The sequence below is a fragment of the Colias croceus genome, chromosome 28 (assembly GCF_905220415.1).
Source record: "Colias croceus chromosome 28, ilColCroc2.1".
NCBI classification, from domain to species: domain Eukaryota; kingdom Metazoa; phylum Arthropoda; class Insecta; order Lepidoptera; family Pieridae; genus Colias; species Colias croceus.
The window spans coordinates 5,742,191-5,769,963 of NC_059564.1; the positions used below are offsets into that span (position 1 = coordinate 5,742,191).

The 27,773-nt window shown below is 37.0% G+C and overlaps 1 protein-coding gene across 2 annotated transcripts; it reads left to right on the top strand.

The window, feature by feature from the left end:
- The first annotated feature begins 166 nt into the window (after positions 1 to 166).
- Positions 167 to 27,156, top strand: LOC123704032. Of its 2 annotated transcripts, XM_045652283.1 has the most exons (24): positions 167 to 517; positions 1,442 to 1,642; positions 2,108 to 2,267; positions 6,997 to 7,210; positions 10,543 to 10,634; positions 10,929 to 11,056; positions 11,822 to 11,917; positions 12,178 to 12,257; positions 12,381 to 12,517; positions 12,803 to 12,890; positions 13,607 to 13,692; positions 14,071 to 14,140; positions 14,614 to 14,773; positions 15,124 to 15,178; positions 15,579 to 15,669; positions 16,621 to 16,785; positions 21,753 to 21,833; positions 22,438 to 22,641; positions 23,236 to 23,282; positions 23,692 to 23,774; positions 24,095 to 24,765; positions 25,288 to 25,514; positions 26,041 to 26,106; positions 26,581 to 27,156. In XM_045652283.1, exons 1-24 carry the CDS (start codon positions 202 to 204, stop codon positions 26,798 to 26,800), a joined length of 3,738 nt encoding a protein of 1,245 aa, XP_045508239.1. In that variant the 5' UTR covers positions 167 to 201; the 3' UTR covers positions 26,801 to 27,156. The 2 variants fall into 2 exon arrangements, with proteins under 2 accessions (XP_045508239.1, XP_045508238.1); XM_045652282.1 differs by lacking the exons at positions 167 to 517; positions 1,442 to 1,642; positions 2,108 to 2,267; positions 6,997 to 7,210 and adding an exon at positions 9,248 to 9,437.
- The last annotated feature ends 617 nt before the right edge of the window (positions 27,157 to 27,773 follow it).

The window sequence follows — 27,773 nt, forward strand, 5'->3', positions numbered from 1 at the left end:
AGAAAGAAAATTCATTAACGCGTTAGCTTCGCAAATCAGTTAAAACGATTGCATTTGGCTGTTTGCTTGTTTACGTTCCGCCTTCCGCTATTAAAAAGTTACAACTGTAAACATTTGCATTCGTCACGTCAAATCATCAAATGTCAGTGTCAACGCGGCATTGTTGTGAACGCGGCGTTCGCGTGATAAACAAATCGAAATATGAAATTGCCGGTCCGAAAATGTTATTATGTGGCAAAAGTTAGTTTCTGTTTAATGCTAGTAGTTGTATTGTTAAGTTTGTTTGAGCAATGGCGTGGCAAAAAGCGTTCTGTGGGAGCACAAGTGACGAATCTTAACGATGAGTACGAAAGAGAAATCAGGGAAGATGAAGATCGAATTGTCCCTGGACTTGGGGAAGGTGGTGAAGCTGCTCATTTGTTCGGTGAAGACAAGCGGCTCGGCGAAGAATCTGAGAAAAAACTGGCCATTAACGTGTATTTAAGTGATAGAATCGCGTATAATAGAACTTTAAAAGGTAAGTGTTGATTTACAGTTAGAATGTACTTAATTATTCTACACCGGTATCATTGAAGTCTATATTGGGTAGCTAGGGCTTGTGGTAGAGTTAGGGACATTAACAGGTTTAATTTAAATTAAGAATAATTTTTAAAATAAGAAACAGAATTGATAATAAATATGTTAACAATTATTATTTATTTGAAGTTGTTTTACCTGCGAGTTCTTATTCTTAAATTGAATATAAAAACATGTTAGAGTTCAGTAATGCTTACTTTATGGAAATTTTTTTCTATATTTTGTTGTTTGTGTTGATAGAGGATCTAGGACATTTTCATTCAAATTTTTATTTCAATACAACTTTGGTCAATTTAATAAAATTATAGTTAACTGTAATACATTATTTTTAAATAGAAAAAATGCAATATAAGCAATCTATTATCGCCAAAATGTATAGGAAGTAAGACACAAAACTATAAATTTTGTCACTGACTGGTCTTTTTGTAACCCAGGATCCAGGCAAATACTTCAAAAAATATTTACACAGTTGAGATAGTTGTAGCGACTACACACTTACCTGCATTTTACCCATGAGTTAAGATTGCAATAAGCATGTAGTATCACTACTCACTACATAGTATAAAACAAAGTCACTTTCTCTGTCCCTATGTCCCTTTTTATGCTTAAATCTTTAAAACTATGCAACGGATTTTGATGTGTTTTTTTTTTAATAGATAGAGTGATTCAACAGGAAGGTTTTAGTATATAATTTATTAGGTTTCAGCCGCCGCGGGCGGTAGGCTAGTCATAGTATATAAGTCATGTTTTACGAAAAATAAATCAGACGTTATAACATCTTGCCTCATTATTTTATTGCCCATAACCAATTTAAGCAAAATAGGCATTGCATTATGTTTCACTTATATTATACTCACATTTACAGACCATCGAAACCCAGCATGCAAGCGCGTAGTTTACGACGCGGAGTTACCATCGGCTTCCGTTATCCTGATCTTCCACAACGAACCATACTCGGTAGTTGTGCGAACAATATGGAGTGTGATAAACAGTGTGCGGCGAGATCGGCCGTGGTTCGCAAAGGCTAATTTTATTGAGAGGGATTCAGGACGGAAAATGGTCCTTGGTAAGATTATTTTAATCAGTCATTTAAACTCAAACTCAAACTCAAACATTCATTTATTCAATTAGACTACTATTTAGTAGCACTTTCGAATCGTCATTACATAAGTATTTTTAACATTTACCACCGATTCGGAAAGCAGTATCTATGGAGAAGAATCGGCAAGAAACTCCATAGTTGCTCTTTTAAAATCATTTATAATACTTACATATATTTTAACTTTGTGTTTATAACTTATACATCCAGAGAGTTGAACATCACCAAAAGGCATTTGATGGTGTTCAACTATCTCTGTAAAACAAATGAACTACAGTATTTTATAAGTTTACCTTAAAAAAATTACCAACTTTCTTGTCGAAGTAATTTATTCTATGTACCACTCTTACAAAATATTATTTTAACTCCTGTAGTGATAATAATATTTTTTTAACAAAGTAAAAGAAATAGTCAAAATTTATACACCCGCAGGCTACCCTGGACAAGATCCTGCATCCCCATATGTATATTTAAAAGAAATAATACTAGTAGATGATAATTCCACTCTACCAGAGCTCAAGGGAAAGTTGAGTTATTACATACAAACCAGACTGCCGCCAGACCTTATTAAAATATTAAGGTTACCTGATCGGTAAGTAATAATAAGCTTATGATATTTATTTTATAATTTTCTATTGGTAAAGTACTTCATTTTATTTTTATAGACTAAAATTTTAATATTGCATAAGAAATATGGCAAAATTAGTGAAGAATGTATTTTATGTAATTTTACGCCTGTGTTTGTGGATAGTTATTGAGGATTTTGTGTACATAATAATATGTTTACATCCATATTATGATTATGGACAAAATATTTGTGCCCTGCGGTTTTGTGCCCTGTTGCTATTAGTGTGATGATATATAGCCTTCCTCGATAAATGGGCTATCTAACAGCGAAATAATTTTTCAAATAGCACCAGTAGTTCCAGAGATTAGCGGGTTCAAACAAACTCTTCAGCTTTATAATATTAGTATAGATAAGTTAAACTTACGATGAAATTGATTATAACATTTCACTTTCAATAAAAAAACAAATATTAATAAAAATAAAGTTAGATTCGCATACAGAATGCTAACAAAGATATCAGGGTAGGTTTAACCCGCGCAAGATTGGAGGGTAGTCGGAAATCAACAGCACATGTCATGGTATTCCTCGACGCTCATTGTGAAGCCAACACCGACTGGCTACGGCCGCTTTTACACCGAATAAAGACGAATCGAACGGCCGTTGTTACGCCGCTCATTGATATGCTCGATCAAACTACGTTTGAGTATCAGAGCGGACATGTGACTAAATTTGAGGTTAGGATGCTTTTAATGATGTTTGGGGGTAGTATTAAGTAGTGGGGTTTTCTGTATTTAGACGATTATTAAATAATAAATATTTTTTACTACTTAATTACAGTACTAATGTAATTTGTCAGTTAGAGTTTTTTGAGTGGTGTATTTGAATTTTGAAATAACGGTTCTATTTAGAGTTAGTTATACATAAATCCATTCGAGTACATAATGTAAATGTAGCGTTTTTGTTTGGGATTCACTACGGGAGATTGTAGTACATATTTATATTGAAAGCACAGACTGAAGTAAAAAAATAAGTTGTTAATGCATAATTATTTATTTATTCATAAATAAAATTTTGGGGTGTCATGGCCATATAACACCTTTTGGCCAAAGCCAACCTCACCTGCTCGTGGTGCACCCTGCTGGTCTACAAACGAGGCTCTGGCGATTAGTTTAGAGTGGTAGAACTACAGCTGCATACACTCTCTGTATGTAGCACGAACGGGCTGTAGTTCGTCCGGGGCAGGACCACTACCTCACAGGAAACCGGCGTGAAGCATTAATTTGCGTTTCGCATTGGGTGAGTGAGGAATCCGGTAGCCCATTCCCCCCCCCCCTCCCTTTAAGCATCATGGCAGCGGTTTTTAACAGAAATTTACCCCAGGAGGGTACCAGCTCCATTGATGCTGGAGAATCCCTCCCTGAACAATCTTGTTCGGGCCGCCCTACGTATTCTGGGGAGGGCAAAATACCGCTCGTTACCTCCTTACCAGGCAAAAAGAGCAGAAAGACCAGCGCACCCCTTTCCACGCTCCGCGTTGACTTTTGCAATATCAGGGGTATTCATTCTAACATCAACGCCGTGCATTACCACCTTGAAACGGCGAAGCCGGCCTTACTGTTTCTAACCGAAACTCAGATATCTTCACCGTCTGATGCATCATACCTTAGTTACCCAGGCTTTAGCTTGGAGCACAATTTTCTACCCCGCGCTGGTGTATGCACTTATATCCGGGAAGATATCTGCTTTCGTCGCCTTGGTCATCTTGAAGGTAGGGACCTTTCCATCCTTTGGCTGCGTGTGGAATGCGACGACCACCCGCGCATCTATGCGTGCCTCTATAGGTCCCATAGCGGAAACGACGAATCGGACCGACTCTTTGAGCACATTCAGTCGTCGGTTGACACCGTGCTTAATCAGACTCCTGCTGCAGAAATTGTTGTCCTTGGCGACTTCAATGCTCATCATGCTGAATTTCTCAAGTCACGAACAACCGACCACGCAGGCAGATCTGTACACGACTTCGCTCTTGCCTATAACCTCACTCAATTGGTATCATCGCCCACGCGAATTCCCGATATTGAGGACCATACGCCTTCTTTGTTGGACCTTCTGCTGACTTCCCATCCGGAGGGCTACCAGGTAAATGTCGATGCTCCTATGGGCTCTTCCGACCACTGCCTAGTCCGGAGTTCAGTGCCAATCTTGCGCCGACCTCGGCCTCCACGTGCAGGCCACCGTCGCGTTTGGCACTATAAGTCTGCAGATTGGGATGGGATGCGTACTTTCTTCTCATCATATCCCTGGAGTCGAGTTTGTTTCTCCGCGAATGATCCTAGTGCGTGTGCTGACTCTGTCGCCGATGTGGTGCTTCAGGGAATGGAGCTCTTTGTTCCAAACTCCGTTGTTCCCGTGGGTGGCAAGTCCCAGCCTTGGTTTGGTCGCTCTTGCAAATCGGCATCTCGCCGTAAACAAGATTGCTACCAGGCCTGGGCCAATGCACTCGCATCTAGTGATCCAAACGCCCGTACATTGAAAAGAGAATTAAACTCGGCTTCTAGGTCCTTCAAGAAGGCTATTGCAAGAGCGAAGGCAGAGCACATTGCTAAGCTTGGCGAAAAACTTGCCCTACTTCCTTCGGGAACTCGAGCCTTTTGGGCCCTCGCTAAAGCTGTGCAAGGGAATTTTTGTCAGCCGTCCCTACCATCTCTGCGCATGGAGAATGACTCGTTGGCCCACACAGCAAAGGAGAAAGCCGACCTTCTTGGCTCTCTATTCGCTGCTAACTCGACGCTGGACGACACAGGGTACTTACCACCTACCATTCCACGATGTGATGCCTCTATGCCCGACATTCGTTTTAGTCAGAGAGCAGTGCGTAAAGCACTCCTTTCCCTGGACGTCCATAAGTCAAGTGGCCCTGACGGTATTCCTCCCATAGTGCTTAAGATGTGCGCACCTGAATTGGCTCCGATTCTCACGCGACTTTTCCGGCACTCCTACTCTACAGGCGTTGTCCCGAACTCATGGAAGACAGCTTTAGTGCATCCTATCCCGAAAAAGGGCGATCGCTCAGACCCGTCCAATTATCGACCTATAGCTATCACTTCCTTGCTCTCCAAGATAATGGAATCCATTATCAATCGCCAGTTGCTGAAGTATCTGGAGGAGCACCAGCTGATCTGTGACCGTCAGTACGGATTCCGTCACGGACGATCGGCTGGTGATCTTCTAGTATATTTAACTCATCGTTGGGCGGAGGCGATTGAGAGCAAGGGTGAAGCGTTGGCGGTCAGTTTGGACATAGCGAAAGCCTTTGATCGGGTCTGGCACAAAGCGCTTCTTTCGAAGCTTTCTTCCTATGGGCTTCCCGAGAAATTTTGCCGATGGGTCACCAGTTTTCTCACTGAGCGTAGTATGAAAGTCGTGGTCGACGGTTCATGCTCCGAACCTAAGCTCGTGAATGCTGGTGTACCACAGGGCTGCGTTCTGTCTCCCACACTGTTTCTTCTGCATATCAATGATTTGCTGCGCATTAGCAGCATTCATTGCTATGCAGATGACAGTACGTGTGATGCAGTTTATGCCGGCCGCAGCAATATTTCTCGGGATCGCGTCACTGAGTGCCGGAACGATCTTGTGTCTGTAATCGAAACTTCCTTAGATGAAGTCTCGAATTGGGGTCGAATTAACCTGGTCCAATTTAACCCCAATAAGACACAAGTCTGCGCATTTACCGCCAAGAAGAATCCCTTTATCGTGACTCCCGTTTTTCAAAGTACTCCTCTAAAAGCCACAGCCAGTATCGGAATTCTTGGACTCGAAATCTCGAGTGATGTGCAGTTCTCCTGTCATCTGGAAGGTAAAGCTAAGTTAGCTTCGCAGAAACTAGGTGTACTCTGTAGAGCGGGGCAGTATTTCACTCCGAGCCATCGCCTTAACCTTTACAAGGCGCAAGTCAGGCCGCATATGGAATACTGCTCCCATCTCTGGGCCGGTGCACCTCAACAGTATCTCCTTCCATTTGACCGAATTCAACGGAGAGCTGTGCGACTCGTTGGCGAGCCAAGTCTAACCGATCGGCTTGATTCTTTGGCACTGCGTAGAGAAGTCGCTTCCTTATGCGTCTTCTACCGCATTTACCATGGGGAGTGCTCTGAAGAACTGTTTGGTACACTGCCTGCTGCTGAATTCCACCATCGTACGGCACGTCATAAGCTGAAATTCCATCCACACCATCTGGACAGCTGGCGATCAACGACTGTTCGCTTTAGAAGAAGTTTTTTGCCTCGTGCTACCGAAATTTGGAATCAGCTCCCGCGGGCAGTGTTTCCAATGAGTTACGATTTGGGGACCTTCAAGAAAAGAGCGTACACCTATCTTAAAGGCCGGCAACACACTCGCTATACCCCTGGTATTGTGGGTGCAAGTGGGCGACGATGATCATTTACCATCAGATGACTCGTCTGCTCGTTTGCCTGCTCTTCCCAAAAAAAAAAAAAAAAAAAAAAAAAAAAAAAATAAAAGTTAGTGCATAGTGTGTACATAGTAGTTAGTATTAGTAGGTATATAATTACCATGACAAGAGGATATAACGAGTAATTATAAAAGTTTTCTTCGAAAGTTGCATTTAGCAAGCTTGCAAAATTCAGAGTAAAAAATGAATAACTATTGGACCTGCACAAGGGTATAAAAGAGTAATTCTCCGAAGTACTGTTAAAAATTGTGGGATTAAACAAATAATTTCTGGGTACAGTGTCGGTCTGACTCGGGCGCGATTGGCCGGCGCGCGATACGCGAAGGGCGAAGTCCTAGTGTTCCTAGACGCGCATTGCGAAGCCCAAACCGACTGGCTCAGACCTCTACTACAGAGGGTCAAAGATGAACCGCATACAGTGGTCGTGCCTATCATAGACGTGATCGAAGCGTCCAATTTTTATTATAGCGTTCAAGATGCGGTCACTTTTCAGGTGCGATTTAAATGGTCTTTTTTCACATTTTTTTACGGTCACTACTTTTTTCGCTATTTTTTGTGGTCACCAATTTTTTCGGCTAGTTGTATATTGTGTGTTCTTTTATTCACTGTTTACTTTTCGTTCTTATTTTTGGTTTTTCCTTTGTGCACGGAAATGGCTATAGAGAGGATGATTTTTGTAATTTGTATTTGTAAATACATATTTAGTAGCTCACATGTATGTAGGTTTTTTTGCTGTGTAGGAAAAGCATTAGTAGATGTTATGTAGGCATAATTTGTTCTGTAGTTCGACGAATGAGAAGTTGTTTAAATAGATAATAGTTTTATTAGTTACACAACGCAACATACATAGTTAAATTGATCTTTTTTTAATTTTGTTGTTAAATATAATATTTGTTTCAGGACAGTTCAGTCGCGATGATATGATATTTTTCATCTATATTTCGATGCCAATTAAGCTTGTAAAGGAGAGTTAGAGTTTAAAAATCATTTCCCATATCGTTGTACATAATTTACAAACATGCTTCGTTTATAAACACAACCTTTGAGCACGTGTTTTCTTATCCATGTTTTGTTTTCTCAATCACGTTTTGTTTTTGCACCCTTGTATGTGTGTGTGGGTTCCGTAGTGTGTTTGTATGTGTGTGTAGATAATTATGTAGATATATAGTTGTAGAAATTGTTTATAAATACACGCGCTTTTCGTGCAAACTTTGTTTATATATAAATTTCTACCCTATATGTCATTGAGTTTTCGTCAATAAGTACCGACTGTATTCATGTTTTTTCGCCTACCGTCATCATCTTTTGTTTACTTACGTCTAATGTTTAAAGCGCCTTATTCACGGTCCATCCCGGACCAGGTCCAGGACCGTGAATATGGCGCTTAATTCTAAAAGTATGTTTTTTCGTATATTTTAATTCGTAGGTAATACTTAAAGTAGGCAATACGCAGTCATAAATTGTACTGTGAACAATTATGTCGTAATTTAATTTCACGCCATTAATTATTTAATTCTACGCTCGTTAATGAATATTTCACACCTTAGCAAGAATATGAGGACGTCATAATTTATGAATTATGAACTCCAATACTCCGGTTATAGCATTAATAAGTAAATAATTTCGGGAGATGTATTATTAATTTTGATAAATAATAAATAATTCGTCTAGTCTTCTTATAAGGGGAATTCCCAGTCTCCATAAAAAATGCTTAATAAATAAAAAAATATAAATACATAACCTAATTATAAATCTATAATTATTTAATCTCTAAATACAAACTTGGGAAATTCAGGTTTGAGCATTTTTGTAAATTATAGCTTATATCCAATCTAGGGATAAGGTCAATAGGTAAACTAAATTGGGAATGTGTAGATGCTGTATTAAACATTATAAACAATAAATAATAAATAAATAAATAATAAATAAATATTATAGGACATTTAAATATTACACAAATCGACCTACTCCCACAGTAAGCTCAATTAAGGCTTGTGTTGTGGGTACTAGGCGACGATAAATATAATATTTAATAAATACATATATATAGATAATAACACCCAGACCCAAGAACAAATAATGGAGTTCATCACACAAATATTTGCCCTGACCGGGGATCGAACCCGGGACCGTCGCGTCGGCTCAGTAGGCAGTTACTTTACCACTGCGCCAACCGCGTCGTCAACAATCAACGAATCATCCACGAATTGTTTCAAAAGTTTCTAAAGAGTGTTTATTTCGTAACATTTACAAATACAATTTAAAATCTATTACATTATGTTATTTTAATTGAGCAATGAGAAAAACAATAGCCACGTAATTGTTTATTTCTTTCATTTATTTATTTCATAAAAAGCTTTTAGTAAGTCGTAGACATAGTGCTATCACAATAATTATAGGCAACCACCACTAACTAACATAACATTAAATCCAAGACACACAGTCTGCAGCTAACAGCAGCAATTATTACATAAACCGTACCTATTTGCTATACATATCGTCGCCCGTACAGACAGGGCCTAATGCGTGCACGCATGCGCGGTGCCCGTGCTGCCCGCGGCCACGTGCTCGTATTCCTCGACGCGCACTGCGAGGCGGGCGCTGATTGGCTGCGGCCGCTACTGCAGCGGGTCGCACACAAACGTGACGCGGTACTTACCCCGCTAATCGACGTCATTGATCAGACCACGTTTCAGCTGGAGGCAGCTGAACAGTTTCAGGTTATAGGCTTTTGTGCATGGAGGTTAACGGTTGTGTGGTATAGGTATTTGAAGTTGTTATAATCAATGTAATTGATCAAACTGCTGTGCAATTAGAAGTTGAACAGTATGAGTTGGCTCGGTCGTTGACGTACAATAAACAACTAAACTCACAATCACGTTCGAAAATTACTACACTATGCGTTTTAATAGGCATAGTTGAGTGTATAGTTGTGTACAATAGACTTTGAACTTTACTGCCACGTAATAAGGCATATTTTAATGAATTCAACAACCGGGCTCGGAAATTTTTAGACAACCTTTTAATAGACGATTGTGAGTTGTAGTTTGTAGTGTAGTTGTTTATGTTATGTCATTGAATTCGGTCGGTCGATTGGTGGTTAAAGCATGTATGCGCTTTTATAGTCTATTGAATTGGCACATGTTTTGCATGATCGAGCTTTAATATGTAAAGGGAACGTGGAATCATTTAAAACTTGTTAAATAGGTAAATAATTAAAATTGAAAAATTGGTTATGTTTAGCGATATTTACAGGAATGCAGTTTTAATACAGGTCTTGCATAAAAATAACAGTAACAATAAATAAATGGTTCTTACTAACACATTCTTACACTATACACTTCTTAGCATGTCTTCTTCTATTTTCAGTACAATTATCTAATGAAAATAATAGACTAAACTAACTTAGCCTTTAAGATATTTATATTGTGAATTTAATAAATTGTTTGCAAAAATTAGAGTTTCCGTACTAAATTTAAAATTGAATTGATTCAATTAATATAACAAGTTGCAAGCAATCATTTAAAAGTGAGGCATATTTGTGTCTTATGTGTATTTAACATCCCTTTTTTATCATAGCAAATACCGATTTTATAAAATCGTAATGCAACTCTTTTGAAAATAACAATATAAAATATTTAAAGTTATTTAGAAATAAATATTTTACTGAGAAGCCGAAGGACGCGAGTTCTCGCTTCGTGTTTAATTTTTTTATATTCTTTAAAAATTTCTCATTTAATAATGCTATAGAACTTACATATTATATCAAAAAATAATATTATTTCTTAGTATTAGAATAGGTTTTATATGCATATTGGTGTGCAGGTAGGCGGTTTCACATTCATGGGCCACTTCACGTGGATAGACGTGCCCGAGTGGGAGAAGAAACGCCGCGGGTCAGATATAGCGCCCACTTGGTGAGTTCTGGAAGTAGGATATAATAGATAGTGCTGGAAGTGATTACGACGTTAGTACGAGGCTCTCTGTGCTACTTTTTCACATGTTGTAACTAAAATTTTTGAAGTGAAATTTCTTTAGGCACGTTGAGAGTAAAATTTCAAGGTAGCGCCATGGCAATACCGTCACGACATAGCGTAATGCGACGATTTTGGTATCTTTGAATCTTGCCAAAGAAGTTTCACTTCTGACACGTGTGCTCGGCACACACGCTTTTTTTATAGGTCCTTAACAAACATGTTTCATTATAACAGGTCACCAACAATGGCTGGCGGGTTGTTCGCTATAAACCGTCAGTACTACTGGGAATTAGGAGCTTACGACGAACAGATGGCAGGCTGGGGAGGAGAAAATCTCGAAATGTCCTTTAGGATATGGCAGTGTGAGTTCTACTACCATTGCAGTAATTAGACTGACAATCGACTATTAAAATGTTTGAACGGCGATGTAACGTTCATTGAAATTTAGACCTTATTTCCTAGCAGTAATGCTCAAAATTGTATGCGTCCATTAGAAAGCTCTGTCTTGAGTTTTTCTTCAAACAATTTTTTAAAATGATTGTGAGTGAGTTTAGTTGTTTATTGTACGTCAATGTTTGATACTGATGTGAGTTTGTGTATGCTAATTTTTTGTCGGTTATTTAACAACGGCGTATCGTTAAATAAAACTTAATTCCACGACGCCGTTTAATAAAGAGCCTAGGCCGTTAATGAAACGTCTGATTTACCCAATTGACTGCCACATACAAATATAATACAAAAATAATTATTATTTATGAAAAAAATTGAAGAATAGAAATCATGATTACCTACTTGGATTTTTTATGTTCAAAAGATTCCAAATACAATCAAGTATAAATAAAAACAAAGAACTATAAGAACCACAGGACAGTTCTTTGGCAATTGGCATATATATTATGTAGTTAGATATAAGTTACATATTATTTAAAATTGAATTGTAACATTGACATGATTTTAAAAGAGCAAGTATGGAGTTTTTTGCCGGTTCTTCTCCATAGATACTGCTTTCCGAATCGGTGGTAAATGTTAAAAATATTACGACGATTCGAAAGTGCTTAAGAAGTCTAATTGAATAAATAAATGTTTTAGTTTGAGTTTAAATAAACATACAAATGCTTGTATTCCAGGCGGTGGAACATTAGAGACGATTCCGTGTTCTCGCGTGGGCCACGTGTTCCGCTCGTTCCACCCGTACGGGCTGCCCGCTAATTCCGATACACATGGTGAGATATTTATTGATTTTTTTTATATTTTTAGATTTTTCAGCAAAGAATTTGTGCCCTACCTGATGCCACCTATATGATTTGATAAACACTAGTGGTATCACAGATTTTTTTACGATTTTTTGGACTTATTCACTCTTCTCATGACTATTATTTGTAGTAATGTCATTTTTTTTGTATTTTCAAATAATCAGTGGTAATTATTTTTAAACGTTGGTTGGTTGTACTTGTGTCTATAACAATACTTGTCTGAATTTCAGGTATAAATACAGCGCGTATGGCCGAAGTATGGATGGATGAATATGCAGAACTGTTTTATTTGCATCGACCTGATTTGAGGGTGAGTTTTTGTTGACTTTTTATACATCCTATATAACTACCCAATTATTAACTCAGCCCCCGGAATCACAGACACAATAGAAAATCTATTGTAGAATGTGTTTTTGAATTGTGTTTTTCGCAGAATAATCCAAAAATCGGTGACGTCACCCATCGCCGAATACTGCGCGAGAAGCTACGCTGCAAAAGCTTCGGCTGGTATCTCTCTCGTGTGTATAGAGATAAATTCGTGCCTGTCAGAGATGTTAGTGAGTTTGGCAGGTAAATGTAGTGTTTATTTATATTTTTAACTGACTTTTTTTAAAAAAGAAAAGGGTCTCAGTTCTATGGTTTTTGTGCGTTTTCTTTTATTTCACATGTTCTTAAAATAAAATTAACCATCTTCGTTTTGTGATGTCGGATTTTTTGTATGTCTCTGCTTTGAAATACGATCTCTAATGTTTTATATTTTTACAATAAAGAAACCCACATACTTACATGTATAAATAATTATTTTTAAAATCAATAAGAAAACTATAAATTTTGATAAATAAAATACTATTTTAGGTTCCAAAACCCGTCTACAGGTATGTGCCTAGACAGTCTACAGAGAGAAGGTGAAGCCAGCCCTCTAGGATTATATCCTTGTCATAAGGTAATACATATATTATTTATTTATTTAAATTTATAACACTATAACTTGCATCCTCGTCTTTGCTCGCATTGTACCCGTGTCAAGAGTTGCCTTTGTTCTTGTCTAGAATCCTTCTCATTTTTTTTATATATATTTTTTATAAACAAATCAATGTTTTTGTGTACTTCTGAAGTGGAAAAATTCTGAGTATAAATATAAATAATAATTTTTAATAATTTTCACACACCCATACTAAGCTTTCGCTTGTGTTATGGAAACCAGATGGCTGATAAACATACATATATAATTTTAAATAAATACTTATATAGATAATTAACACCCAGACACAGAGCAAACATCTATGTTCATCACACAAATATTTGCCCCGGGTGGGAATCGAACCCACAACCTCTGGCTTGGAAGGCAGGGCCACTACCAAATAATTCAACCTGTCAGTCATAATTCAAGTTCTCAAACTCAAACTGAAACATTTATTTATTCAATTAGACTCTTCTAGAAGCACTTTTGAATCGTCATTACATAGTTTTACAGTTTAAAACCGATTCGGAAAGTAGTTTCTATGGAGAAAAGATGGCTCAAAACTCCGTAGTTGCTCTTTTAAAATCATTTCAATTTGCGATGTAAATTTCTGAAATCGTTTAAGTAGTGTCAAAGCTACAGACAAATAAAATATTCACTATTTATAATAATAAGTTTTATTTTTTTTTATTTTAAAGGGTCTAGAAGCAACCCAGTATTTTGCTCTCTCCCTCAAAGGTGAGCTTAGGGACGAAGAAAAATGTGCTGAATTACAGTATACCAGGTATTAACCAATTCTAGATATAAAAATATAATATTTTTTATGTATCTATAAAAAAAACATACATACAGACGAATATAGAACCTTCCGTTTTTATTTTTGGAAGTTTAAAAATACAGATCAATCAATTGGTTTTACTGTCCAATGTCCATACTTTTTTTGAAATAATTCTTTGTTTTTTTAGATGTAAGTACCTACTTCATCACTAGTCATTTGTCATTCTAACAATTTATTTGCGGCATCCGAATTGATAAAGATAAATAAATAACCTTACATAAGTAAAAAATTTAATTCTTATAATAGGTAAAAATAACTGTGATATTGAAAAATATACTTTAACCCATGGATATAAGATTTAAATCGTGTTTTAAACCCGTATAGGTCTCTAGCTGACAGTGACAGCGGTCGGCGAGTGTTAATGGTCACTTGCCATGGAAAGCTAAGAGGACAGGTTTGTATTAAAATATTATCTATGTTATTTATTTTTGTAACGTTTGCATTTCAAGGATTTGCATCATATTCGTTATAATAGTTTTGTGTAAATACGTAACATATTAGGCTTGAGTAAAATTGTCAAAAATTGAATTTGAAAAATAATTATTATGTCAAAAATCCATAATCTGGCAAATGATTTTTGATTTGAGTTTTGGAGAATCTACAGTAATTTGCCACGAGCAGCTATCTGTCAATGAAAGTCCCGTCAAAATCGGTCCAGCCGTTCCAGGAATTAGCCGGAACAAAAAGACGGAAAAATATTGAAAAAAATACTATTTTGGTATATGTACCGTGTACACACATAGGCATTTAGAAAAAACGTTTATTTAATATTAAAAATAGACACCCCATTTTTTTGTATAGGTTTTTACTTGCTTTTATTTATTTTGTTTTTATCGTTGAATGTTTTTTCTTTCTTTATGAACACAGCGTTGGAAACACCTGCCCTCCGGTGAGATCCAACACGTGGAATCATCTCTCTGTCTGACCGCGTCCCGAGCGAGTGACGTCACCGCGCGACGTTGCCGCACCGACCCGCAACAAGTGTGGCGAGTTGACTACACTGACGAGAACGGGTTTAGGCTTAATAGTGAGTTGTTATTCGTTCAAATTCAAAATTAATTTATTTCTCAATTTAATAATTTTGTCGACGAATAGTTGTCACTATTTCCTGTCAAAACATGCTAACTGTCGATGACTATAAATTCGTATGAATTTTTCTTCGTACGAATCGTGCCTAGGGCTCGGACGTTGTTTATACGACGTTCGACCCAACTACCCTCACTTTGCTTAATTCAGTGATACATACATTCTTCATTAGTCATACATTCAGTCATTTAGTGATTAATGATTACATTTAACTTTTTAGTTTGTGTATACAATTTATTGGTATTTTATTATATTTTAACGAATAATACATTAGAAAATGTTTAATAACAGAAGACGGTGAGCCGAGCGAGCAGGAGCTAAGGTTGCAGAAGCTTAGAGGACAAAGGTAAGTTTATTGTATAATTTACCTTATACCTTTCGATAGTCTGAACTTGCTAAAATTCATCATAATTGATTCAGCTATTTAAATGTCATAAACGTACAACTTTGAAAATGCTATTACAATATTGTAATGTTATATAGTTTCGCTGTTACAATGTAACATTGTTACTGTATTGTAATGTTATATAGTTACGCTGTTACAATGTAACATTGTTACTGTATTGTAATGTTATATAGTTACGCTGTTACTGTTATAATGTAACGTTGTTACAGTACAATGTTGTTACATTATCGCTATGACAAAAAATGTTACAATCTTGTGAAAAAAAATTGTTACTTTGTTAATTTGTTTCTTTGTTACAAATTTACGTTTTCTAAGTCGTTATTATTTAACATATTCATAGGCGGATATCTCGTTCGCTAATGTCATACAACGAGACGGACGAGCGACGTCACCACAAAAAGGGGAAAAAGAAGGGAAGGAAAGGGAAAAAGGTATGTTTTGTTTCGTTTACAGGTTTATTACCTTTGGTTTATATAACTAGCTGTTTGTCTTGGCTCCGCCTGGGTGCAAAAAAACAATAATCTATCAGAATTGAAAACATTAATTGTAAAAAATGTTAATTAAATCCTATTTCTGTGAATTCTTATAATTTATGGGCACTATTTAAATTGTTTGCGGGTCTGTCTGTGTTTCTTTATGTTAAACTAGCTTTCCGCCGGCGGCTCCGCCCGCGGTTTCAAAGAAAAACTCGCATAGTTCCCGTTCCCGTGGAATTTCCGGGATAAAATCTATCCTTTATTACTCGTGGATAATGTAGCTTTCGAATGGTGAAAGAATTTTTAAAATCGGTCCAGTAGTTTATGAGTCTTTTCATTACAATCAAACAAACAAAGTTTTCCTCTTTATAATATTAGTGTAGATTAATAAAATTTTCCTGTGATAACATCCACGTGTTATAAATGATAATGATAAAATCTTAAATCCTCCCTCCAAGTAACTATAGATAACTATTAAGTGGCAATTGTCCCAAATAGAGTAATAAATAATGTATTTAACTCTGACACACATTTTAAAGAGAAACTTCTTTAGGCGCGTTGAGATTAAAATTTCAAACATTTCTATTAATTTTCTTATTGTTGAACTATCTATCGTATTCGTTTATATTATTATTGTTTGTATTCTCATAATGTTAAATGAAGTGTAGTTATAAATATTTTCCTTTCAATGTTCTTGTGTTTTTTATCACGTATAATTATTGTCATGTGTGTATAATAATTTTTTGTATAGCATTGTGGTGCTTTGGCATGTCTGTAAGCCACATGTTCTGTAATTAAATAAATAAATAAATAAATAAAGGTCACGTCACGGAGTGCGGTGACGATACCTTTGCAACTTGCCAAAGAAGTTTCACTTCTGACACGTATCCATGCTGTTTTTCCCAGTCGAAAAAGGGCAAAAAGGACAAGTTTATCCTGAAACTGGTCCGCAACACGAACGGTAGCTCCCAGCACGTGGAGGCGGAGATCTTCTGCCGACACCGCCGCTTGTTGCCCAACGACTCGCTCGTGCGGGACGTCGTGGCCGCGCTCAATGATAGGGATATTGCGGTGCGTATGCATACACACACACACACATACACACACACACACATACACACACAGACATAGACGGAGCCATGCTTAAGGTAATGCAAATAAATCTTAACCACTGCGAGGCCGCACATGATCTTCTGATGCAGATGGTACGGGAGCTAAATTTAGATGTGGTTATAATATCAGAGCCTTATAAACAGCTTAGCAGTGGGTCCTGGCTGTCTGACCAAGATGGACACGCCGCCCTATGGGCCTGTGGTAGGAGCCCTCTGGAAAGTGTTGACCTAATCACCAAAGGCTGTGTGAAAGCGAAGATCGGCGGAATACATTTCTACAGTTGTTACGCCGCTCCTAGTCGTACAATACAGGAATTTAACGATTTCTTAGATACTATTGTAGATGATGTGCAAAGCAACTTCCCAGTGGCAATAGCGGGAGATTTTAATGCCTGGGCAATTGACTGGGGCAGCAAAAGCACAAATGCTAGGGGAAGGGCACTGATAGAAGCAATGTCCGCAATAGATGTGGTCCTTTTGAACAAGGGGAATGAACCTACATTCAGCAGAGGGGAAGCAAGTTCAATAGTCGACCTTACCTTTGTTAGCAGCGTTCTGGCGAAGGGAAATACCTCATGGAAGGTAACTGAGGCCTACACTGGCAGCGATCATCGGGCACTGTACTGGGAGGTATCGAGCAGGCACAAAAAACCCAATACGCTGAGGAAGAAATCCAATGAAGTTGGTTGGAAAGTTAGTTCATTCGACCCCGAAATCTTCCACATAACCCTTGAAGATCGACCTTTACAACCAGGGCATGCCTCAGAGAAGGCACGGGAAGTTGTCAAGAGGGTAACATCTGCATGTGATGCAACCATGCCCCGTAAACGAAGCAGGAACCATTTGCCACCGGTTTACTGGTGGAATGATAACATTGCGCAACTTAGACAGAAGTGTATCCGTGCCAGGAGACTTTCCCAAAGATGCAGAAAGACACCCCACTTCGATCCAATTTACAAAAAATATAAAGAAGCTCGCTTAGTCTTAAACAAAGCTATCAAGGAGAGCAAAAGGAACTGCTGGACAAAAATGCTTGAGGAAGTAGAAAGTGATCCCTGGGGTAGACCTTATAAAGTAGTCATGAAAAATCTTAAATATAACCGACTCACACCACCTACTGACCCAACCCTGCTGGAGAAAATTGTGACTGTGCTATTCCCGCAGCAAACTGAATTTAAATATAAGATGGCACACAATAAGAAGGAAGTTATACCGCCTGTTACAGAGAAGGAATTATCAGACGCCTGTGGCAGAATAGGAAATACCAAAGCCCCTGGATTAGATGGCATACCCAACGTTGCTCTAAAACAAGCGATAAAATCTGTACCAGGAATCTTTATAGACGCCTTCAACGCTTGTCTCAAGGAAGGCTTTTTCCCCACAGTCTGGAAGAGGCAAAAATTAGTATTACTCCCGAAAGGTAATAAACCTTCCACTGAGGCGTCATCCTACCGCCCTCTCTGTATGTTGGATACAGTTGGAAAAATGCTGGAGAGGATAATTCACAATCGAATTGAAGAAGCAGTCGAACCCCTCTTGTCCAACTCCCAATATGGATTCCGAAAAGGCAGATCAACCTTAGATGCTATCGGACTAGTTATCGACACCGCAAGACAAGCGATCTCAGGGACGAGATGGAGAGGAGGCTCTAAGAATTATTGCCTCGTTGTGACACTCGATATTAAAAATGCCTTCAATTCCGCAAGATGGGATGTGATAATGTCCGCTCTCTCAAACTTGAAAGTGCCAGATGACCTTAGGGATATAGTAGCTAGCTATTTTAAAAACAGGGTCCTCATATATGACACTGAAAGTGGACCTAAAGAATACAACGTCACCGGAGGAGTCCCACAGGGTTCAGTATTAGGTCCACTTCTATGGAATGTTATGTATGACGGATTGCTCAAATCGGAGTTACCAAGAGAAACACAACTGGTGGCATTTGCTGATGACCTAGCAGTAGTAGTAGTAGCTAAATACTTGGAAGAACTGAATTGGGCTTTCGATAGGACCTTCCAAGTAATTCGTCAGTGGATGAAATCGGCCGGACTGCAGTTAGCTGAACACAAAACCGAGGCCGTACTTATTACTAGCAGGAAACGGATAGAAACAACCTCACTCAGAGTCGGTAATTACGAGATCGTAACACAACCATACGTTCGCTACCTGGGAGTAATGCTGGACACACGCCTGAGCTTCAATAAGCATGCAGAACATGTCGCTACTAAAGCAGCAGTGGTTGCATCAACACTATCCCGACTAATGCCGAATATTGGAGGCCCTAAACAACAAAGGAGAAGGCTCCTAACATCGGTGACGACGTCAGTGCTCCTGTATGGCGCCCCACTTTGGTCGAATGCGCTGCAGCTGCAACAGCCCAAACGTCAAGTTGTATCGACGTACAGAGTTAGCGCACTACGCATTGCCAGCGCATTCCGCACTGTTTCTGTAGAGGCATCATGTGTCATCTCTGGAATGCTGCCAATCGAAGTCTTGACTGAAGAACGAAAGAACCTTTACCATCGTCAGAAAAGCGGCACCGCACTCACAAAGACCGAGCTGAAAACGGAAGAAAGACGGAAGAGTATAGAAAAGTGGCAACGGATATGGGACACCTCTACCAAGGGAAGATGGACTCATCGCCTCATTCCACGGATTGAACCATGGGTCAATCGTAAGCACGGTGAGGTTAACTACTATCTGACCCAAATGCTTTCAGGTCACGGTTGCTACCGAGAATACCTACATCGGTTTAAGCATGAAGATTCTCCAGAGTGCCCCACCTGCGGACAAGACGAAAATGCAGAACATGTTTTCTTTATCTGTCCAGCATACAAAGAAGCCCGGGACACCTGGGAAACAACAATGGGAACAAAAGTATGTCCTGAGAACATAATCGGAGTGATGTTGTCAAACAAAGAATCATGGGAAGCAACGAGCGCTTATGCAACGGAGGTTCTGAAAGACTTACGAAAGAAAGAACGGATGCGAAAAGTGTAACGGCATAGAACATTAGTGAGAAAAGCAGCAATGCTATACGTCCCCCCGCGAAGTAAAGCCTAACGGCCATCCCGCGGGGATATGGATGGGAGAAAGAGGGTTGTTTTAGTCGGTATGGACCATGAGACCATGATCGAGACCGACATACCAGGTCGCAGATCTTGACCTGAGATACTTAACAGTATTTTTTCCCTCTATAATAATAAAAAAAAAAAAAAAAAAACACATACACACACACATGGAATACATACACACACACACACAGATACACACTGTTGGACAACATAAAACACCTATACTGTTAAACTCAAATCAAATAGAATATGTCGATGAATATACATGTTTAGGACAGATCATTGCACCGGAAAATCAAATGCAAAAAGAAATTAACATCAGAATAAATAAAGCTTGGAAAAGATTCTGGTCTCTAAACAGCTGTACACACACACACATTGCATAAACACACACACACACACTGTTGGTGAAAGCAGTTTATATAAACGAACGTGTCTATGTCAAATACAGTACTCCAAAATTAATAATGCGCATGCAAATCTTCGCTAATTGTCGTATTTCCAAAATGTATTTCATTTGACTAAACAAATTTTACTAAATTATGCATGAAGAAAATGCATTTAACCACTCTATTATTATACATATCGTCTTCGGACGCTCCGGGAATATGACAGTTGCCGAACTGTGACAAAGATATATGCGCATTATCACTTTTGGAGTACTGTACCTATCTGTCATCGTAAAATTTTTCTCTTCCGCCCTTTACCCTTTGTGCTACGCATATAAGCTAATAAAGAATCTCAAGATTATTTAACAATCTTTACTTTTTCCTGCCTAAAACCCATCACATACACACGGAACATATTTTTTTACAATTGACTTATTCTAACGTTTGATAATAATATTATAATCTTGTACACCTTGACAAATAAAAAGTAAAAAATTGCGGGTAAGTGAATATTAAATTGTGCGATAATATCGTCCTGCGACGGTATGGCTGCGTTCGTGAGGACTGTTAACACGGATATAAAGCAACTAAATGTGACATCAAAATAAATTAGCGCCACTACAAATTTTACAAAATAAAATTATTAAAACCATTTTTAAATATCCTTTTTTAACTTCTACAAATAAAATCTACGACGATACTAAAATAATGAATTTAAAACAATTATACTTTTATAATACGTGTATGTTCATCCACAAAGCGCTACATAAAAACATAAATACAAATATAATATTCTCAACATCAAATCGCCACTATCCTAATAGACGAGCTAGCTATCTTGCCCTCCCGAAGATCCGAACGAATTATGGAAGGCGAACGGCAACATACGAGGGAGCACGTTTCTATAACGGATTGCCAAGCAAATTAAAAAGTGTAAACTCATTCATTGTATTCAAAAAACAATTAGCGAAACACATCCTGGAAGACCACACGCTCAAACTTTGAATGCAATGAATGAGTACCTAACCTAAACTTATGTTTGTAACTTACTTAGTATGTAACTTACTCTAAATTTTTAATTAACTAACGAATGATATTTTTTATAAATACCTATGTTTTAAATTTAAGTTTCTCATGTAAGTGACTTAATGTCTTAATGGGAATAAATGTCTTTAAACCTATCAGCTGTACACACACACACACAAACATGACATATACATCGCACACGACACACCTGACACACAACTCAAACATAACAAGTGACATGACACATATTTTGCCAATTTGGATATCAAACACGAAAAATCTCTCTATAATTATTTTTGCCAATCTTCTTGTCGAATTTCAAATTTGTTTACGAGACACAAACTTTTCAACAACGCCAAAAAAATATGTACTAAATACAATTCCAAATACGTTATTTTACCAATATTTTGACCACATCAAAATAATATAAATCACAGGTAATAAACAACGGACGAGTGTTCCAGAAGCACAGAGTGACGGATTTGCACAAACAGGTGTTGCCGCAGACTGACAATCAGGTAACATTATATATTACTAGCTGTGCCCCGCAGTTTTACCCGCATTGCTCCGCTCCTGTAGATCTTAGCGTGATGATAAATAGCCTATAAGCCTTCCTCGATAAATGGACCATCTAACAGTGAAATATTTTTTTTAATCGGACCCGTGATTCGTGAGATAAGCGCGTTCAAGCAAACAAACAAACTTTTCAGCTTTATAATATTAGTTTTATTAGCTTTGCCTATACAAATAGTCGTTTTAGATTCACCGCTTGAATGTTGGTCTAAAATTTTCAAAACTGTAAAAAAATAAGGTAACGGATATTCAAATCTAGATGGAACACTGGATTTTCATACAATCTTTGTCATTATAATTGTCAGATAAGCTAACTACAACATAAACTCAAACTCAAACATTTATTTATTCAATTAGACTTCTTCGAGAAGCACTTTTGAAACGTCAATACATATTTTTAACATTTACCACCGATTCGGAAAGCAGTATCTATGGAGAAAAACCGGCAAGAAACTCCATAGTTGCTCTTTTAAATTATTTCAGTATTACAATACATAATATTAGGAAGCTGTGATTCCAACCACAAATATTATAATGTTCTCATTTCAGCCCAAAAAAGTAACCACAAAAAAGAGAAAAGACAAAAAGAAACCGGAAGTGCAGCCTGTCAATATGGAAGTGATTGAGAACGCGCCGCAAGTGAATCAAGATGCTGGACCGAATGTGATGCGGTTGAACCAGGATGGAGAGAAGAAGATCATCATTGAGGACTTTGTTGAGATTAAACCGAAGATTTCAACTGATATGCCTAAGGTACATTTTGTAATAATTTAAAGTACCATTTAAATCAAAATTTTTGTTTTTTCCTTTTATATAACAACTAGCTTACCGCCCGCGGCTTCGCCCGCTTTGTCTAAAACCTAATAAATTATATACTAATACCTTCCTCTTGAATCACTCTATCTCTTAAAAAAACCGCAACAAAATCCGTTGAGTAGTTTGAAAGATTTAAGCATACAAAGGGACATAGGGACAGAGAAAGCGACTTTGTTTTATACTATGTAGTGATTCAATTTACAACGATTTGTATAGTAACTGTTAAAAACGTTTTTATTTAATTAAATTTGATCAATCCTACTTAATATTTTAAATGCGAAAGTTTGTGTGTGTGTTTGTTACTCTTTCACGCAAATACAACTAAACCGATTACAATGAAATTTAGCACACATATAGAGGGTAACTTGGATTAACACATAGGACAGGTTTTATCCCGGAAATCCCACGGGAACTATGCGGGTTTTCCTTTGAAAGCGCGGGCAGAGCCGCGGGCGGAAATCTAGTAATCACTAAATCTGAAATAAAACCAATTATAATTTAAAAAAATCAAATTTATAATATACTTCACAGCGCAAACGCAAACGTCCTCACAGAGGCAAGACTGTCACCCGACAAAGGTATGTCTGTTATTTATTTTTTTATACTTTAATATTATCATATTATGAAGAAGCCGCTTTTAGGTTCGCCTGTATGTTTGTATGTAACCGACTCGTTTAGACTCGATTTTTATCCACTTTAAACGGACAGATTTAATGCAAACGTTGTACACATATCAAGGATCGGTGACAATAATTTCATGAATTTAAGCGTGTTTTTTAGTTATTAAGTGAAACTTCTTTACTAGCGTTGAGAGTAATTTTAAGGTCGCGTCATGACAATACTGTCACGTTATAGAATGAATCAACGATTTTGGTATCTTTGAATCTTGCCAAAGAAGTTTCACTTCTGACACGTGTGCTCGGTACACACGCTGTTTTTATTAAGTTCTGTGTTAATTATTTTTATGTAAAAATGTCTATTATGCAGAGAGGAAGAAGCAATTAAACCTATATCTATAGAGGACTCTCCAATGGACCAAGCGATGGTCAGAACACAGGATGTTGACTCCGGTGAGATAATATTTTATTTACTTAGGTATTTTATTTAGCTATTGCATAGCTTCTATCGCGGGCCTTGAGCGCGGGGACCGAATCGAGAAATTCCGTAACGAAAAAACCTCACGCTCCCCACTCCGACGGGCGGAGGTGTGGCTTGAAGGCATAGCATACAATAGCTTTATCACACGTCTTTTTTTTAAAATAAAAAACTTATGTATAATCCTCCTATATCTAGAGAAGCTCGATTTTGCCAATGAACTTTCTTGTATATTATAATATGTGAATTTGTTCAGCATTGTATGAATCAACAGTTTAATTATTATTAATTTCAGATGAACAACGCCCCTCACACAGACACGCGCCACAAACGCACAGACACACACACGTACACTTGGATATAGATAACAAGGATGATGACGAAGACAGTAAACATGACAGACATGCTCATAAAGTTGGTAAATCTGACCGAAACGCGTACAATGTTGATAAAATTGACCAGCACGCGTATAACGTTGACAAATTTGACCAACAAGCTTATAAAACTGACAAATTTGACCAATCTGCTTATAAAAAGGAGAAATTTGACCAATCCGTTTATAAAAATGATAAATTTGACCACCCTGCTTATATAAATGATAATTTTGACCAATCTGCTTATAAAAATGACAAAAATGACCAACAAGCTTATAAACATAATAAAATTGACCAGGATGACAAGAAAAATGACAATATAGATGACGATAGAAAAATAATTGATAGGAAAGACAAAGATAAAATAATTAACTTCAAGAAGGTTTTCGATCAAGTTGGCAATCAAATTGTTAAAAACACATACGATTTAAAATCGAATAATAATTATAAAGTTAGAGACAAAGACGATGGTTATACAGCTACAGTTAAAGATAGATATAAAGATGATAGAGTTGTGTACACTGACACGGATAAGTTGAGGAGTGAGGAACGAGAGGACAGTGGGTTCGATAAGGGCGACGCACGTGATGATGTAAGTATTTTAATAAAAGTAATAAAAAAACATATATGAGTGTGAAAGTGTTTGATTTTAAATCAATTCTGATCGTGTATAAAGTTAAAATAATAGTTTATAATAAATATCTTGTGTATAATAAATAGTTTATGGTAGTTAATAAAAACAATCCCCGACGAGTACAATATGGAGGTCTTCAAGAGGAGAGTGAACAGGTACATTCTAGGGCAGCGCGCTCCATCTTAGGCCACATCTCAGCTTACCATCAGGCGAGATCGTGGCCAAGCGCTCCCCTATTGTACTGTAAAAAAAAAAAAAAACAATCGATTAATATAATTGCAAATCATTTAAAATTAATCATCTGTTTTTAAAATCCATTAGATCACGATATTTAGAACGTCATCAGCATAAGTTCAATTTGTATCATGTAAAATCCATATTCACTAGTAAATTGGCACATCATTCCTATTATACATATGAAATAACTCTTCGACATAGGCAATACCCAATTTTCATTTTACAAATTAATATTCCTAACAGCAAACGGACCCATCGTCCCCATACCACCGTACGCAAGACGCTGTCTCGTCCCCATTGCCCCAAACCCACTACGGGGACATAGATACAAACACGCGTGTGTCCGCTGAGGACAGGCCTGTGGGGCAGAGTGGGGCAAATGTGGACCAACACACGGGGCAAAGTGGGGCAAGTGTGAGGGGCAGAGATCTGGGACCGTCCCAAAGTGGACCTGTGAGAGTGGTTATGAGGTGAGTGAAGTAGTAGTGGTATAAGAAGTAACAATAGTAGTGGTATTAGGATTAGGAGTAATAGGAAGAGTAACAATAGTATTAGCTGACGAATTTATAATGGTAGCAGTAGAAGAAATTATATTATTAGTAGTAACAACGGTAGTAGTGTGAGTGGTAGGAATAGAATTAGATGTTATAGTAAGTACAACAAGTAGAAGTCGTAGTAAAAGTATTAATAGTAGTAGAAAGAAGTATTCATAGCAGTTATTTAATTGGTATTAGCGGAAAATTAGTATATAATGTGTCGTAAGAAGTAAATTAATATTATATTTAACTATCTATACACTGCGGTTTTACCTGCAGCGGTCCGCTCCCGTTGGTCTTAGCGTGATGACAGCCTATAGCTTTCCTCGATAAATAGGCCTATTTAACAACCAAATAATTTTTAAAATCGGACCAGTAGATTAGCGCGTTCAAACAAACAAACAAACTCCTCAGCTTTATAATATTAGTATAGATTGATTAAAAAAATGTCTTATTGCAGGTCGAATCTCACTTTCAACTTGGGAGATGAATTCTTCAATTGGAAACAAGCAGCTGATGATGTTGCGTGAGTTCATATCAACTAATTATTTTTATAAAATTCATGTTACGATACAATAAAAAACCTACTCGACGGATTTTAAACAATTATTTTATTGACTTTGTTACATTTATTTATTGAAGTGAAACTTCTTTATCGGGGTTGGAAAAAAATTTATTGTAACATTTTTTCGTGACGCGTGACATTTTTCCGTTAAGCGCCATCTTTTTCTTATCCCTAAGCGTGATTCGACGTATTTCTGTAAAGTTGCATAGTAAATTATTTTTTGAAAAATTATGTCATAAAGAATTTCACTTCTTACGTGTGTACTGTGTACACTACTAGTGTACGCACACATTTTTTTTTAATCAGAAACTATTACTGTAGAAACGATACCAAAAAACTACATGAGATGTAATAAAACTGAATTTTCTTTCTAGTAGTGAAATCCACGATTATTATAATTAATTTTTAAATAAATTTAATTGACTTTTTTTCCAGAAACCTTCTCGGCGAGTTGACGATACCGGGCAACACTACAAAATCGAGTAGCGAGTTCGATTCCCGGGAACATGAGAAGGAAACAGAGTCAATAAGAGAAGGGAGTGGAAGGGAGAAGGAGATACAAGATAAGGGAAGTGCGAGAGAGAGGGAAATACAGGAAAAAGACAAAGGGAGTGACAAGTCGGGCTCCTCTGAAAGTAGTAGTGAAGAGATATAGACTTAATAATTATTATAGAAAATATTACTTATTATAATAGAAAATAATCATTGTTGTGAATGGAGGGTAGTTTTGGAAATTTTGTCAATTTCACTTCTGATTTGATTGTAATAGTTTATTATAGGTGCAATTATGTTTATAATTATGTATTATGTTATTAGGGAATAATAAAAATATTTCCCTGTTTTTTCATTGTTTTTTAAGTTTTGGTAGGTCAGTGTGATTCTACTAATAAAATTTAGATTTGCGATGTTGGTATTAAAATAATTAAACATGGCATATTTCTCGTATTCCGTATTAAATTTTTGGATAACAATATAATATTATGTTCGTTATAATTTTATTATACTCGTGATTTTTATTAGATTTGAAACTTCGTAGTTATTGTTAAAAATAAAATATTTTTCTCCCCGTATCTGAAATGTTAAGGGAAAATAAATAAAATGGGTGCATAATTTAACTATGAGACTGCTTATGGACTTGTTAAGTTCATTTATTATAATGGAGAAATACAGCTTAATGCTCATATTTTCTGTTTCTGTATACAACTTAAAAATTAGTAATGATTCAACTAATGTTGTCTATTTCTTATTTAGTTTAGCATTCTAATAAATGAGAAAAAAATAAAGAATAAAATTGGCAATAAAAGCCCCGGCAAGGCAAAAGACGTGGGTTCGAATTCCGCCTCGTGATTTTTTCGATTCTTTAAAAATGTCCCTTTTATTAGGTTGCCTTTTTTTCAGTATTATTTAACTTAATCGTATCCGTCCTATAAATATATTAAATACCAATTCTTATAGTCTAATATAGATAATAATCATATATAGGTACCATAGAAAACGTGTGTTTTTAATACTTATTATGTAAAAATTTAAATTTGAGGGCCTCAATACATACATAATATAGACAACTCTATAAAACTTATATATCTAAAACGGCTTAACATATCATAAAAACAAATTATTATAGTTAG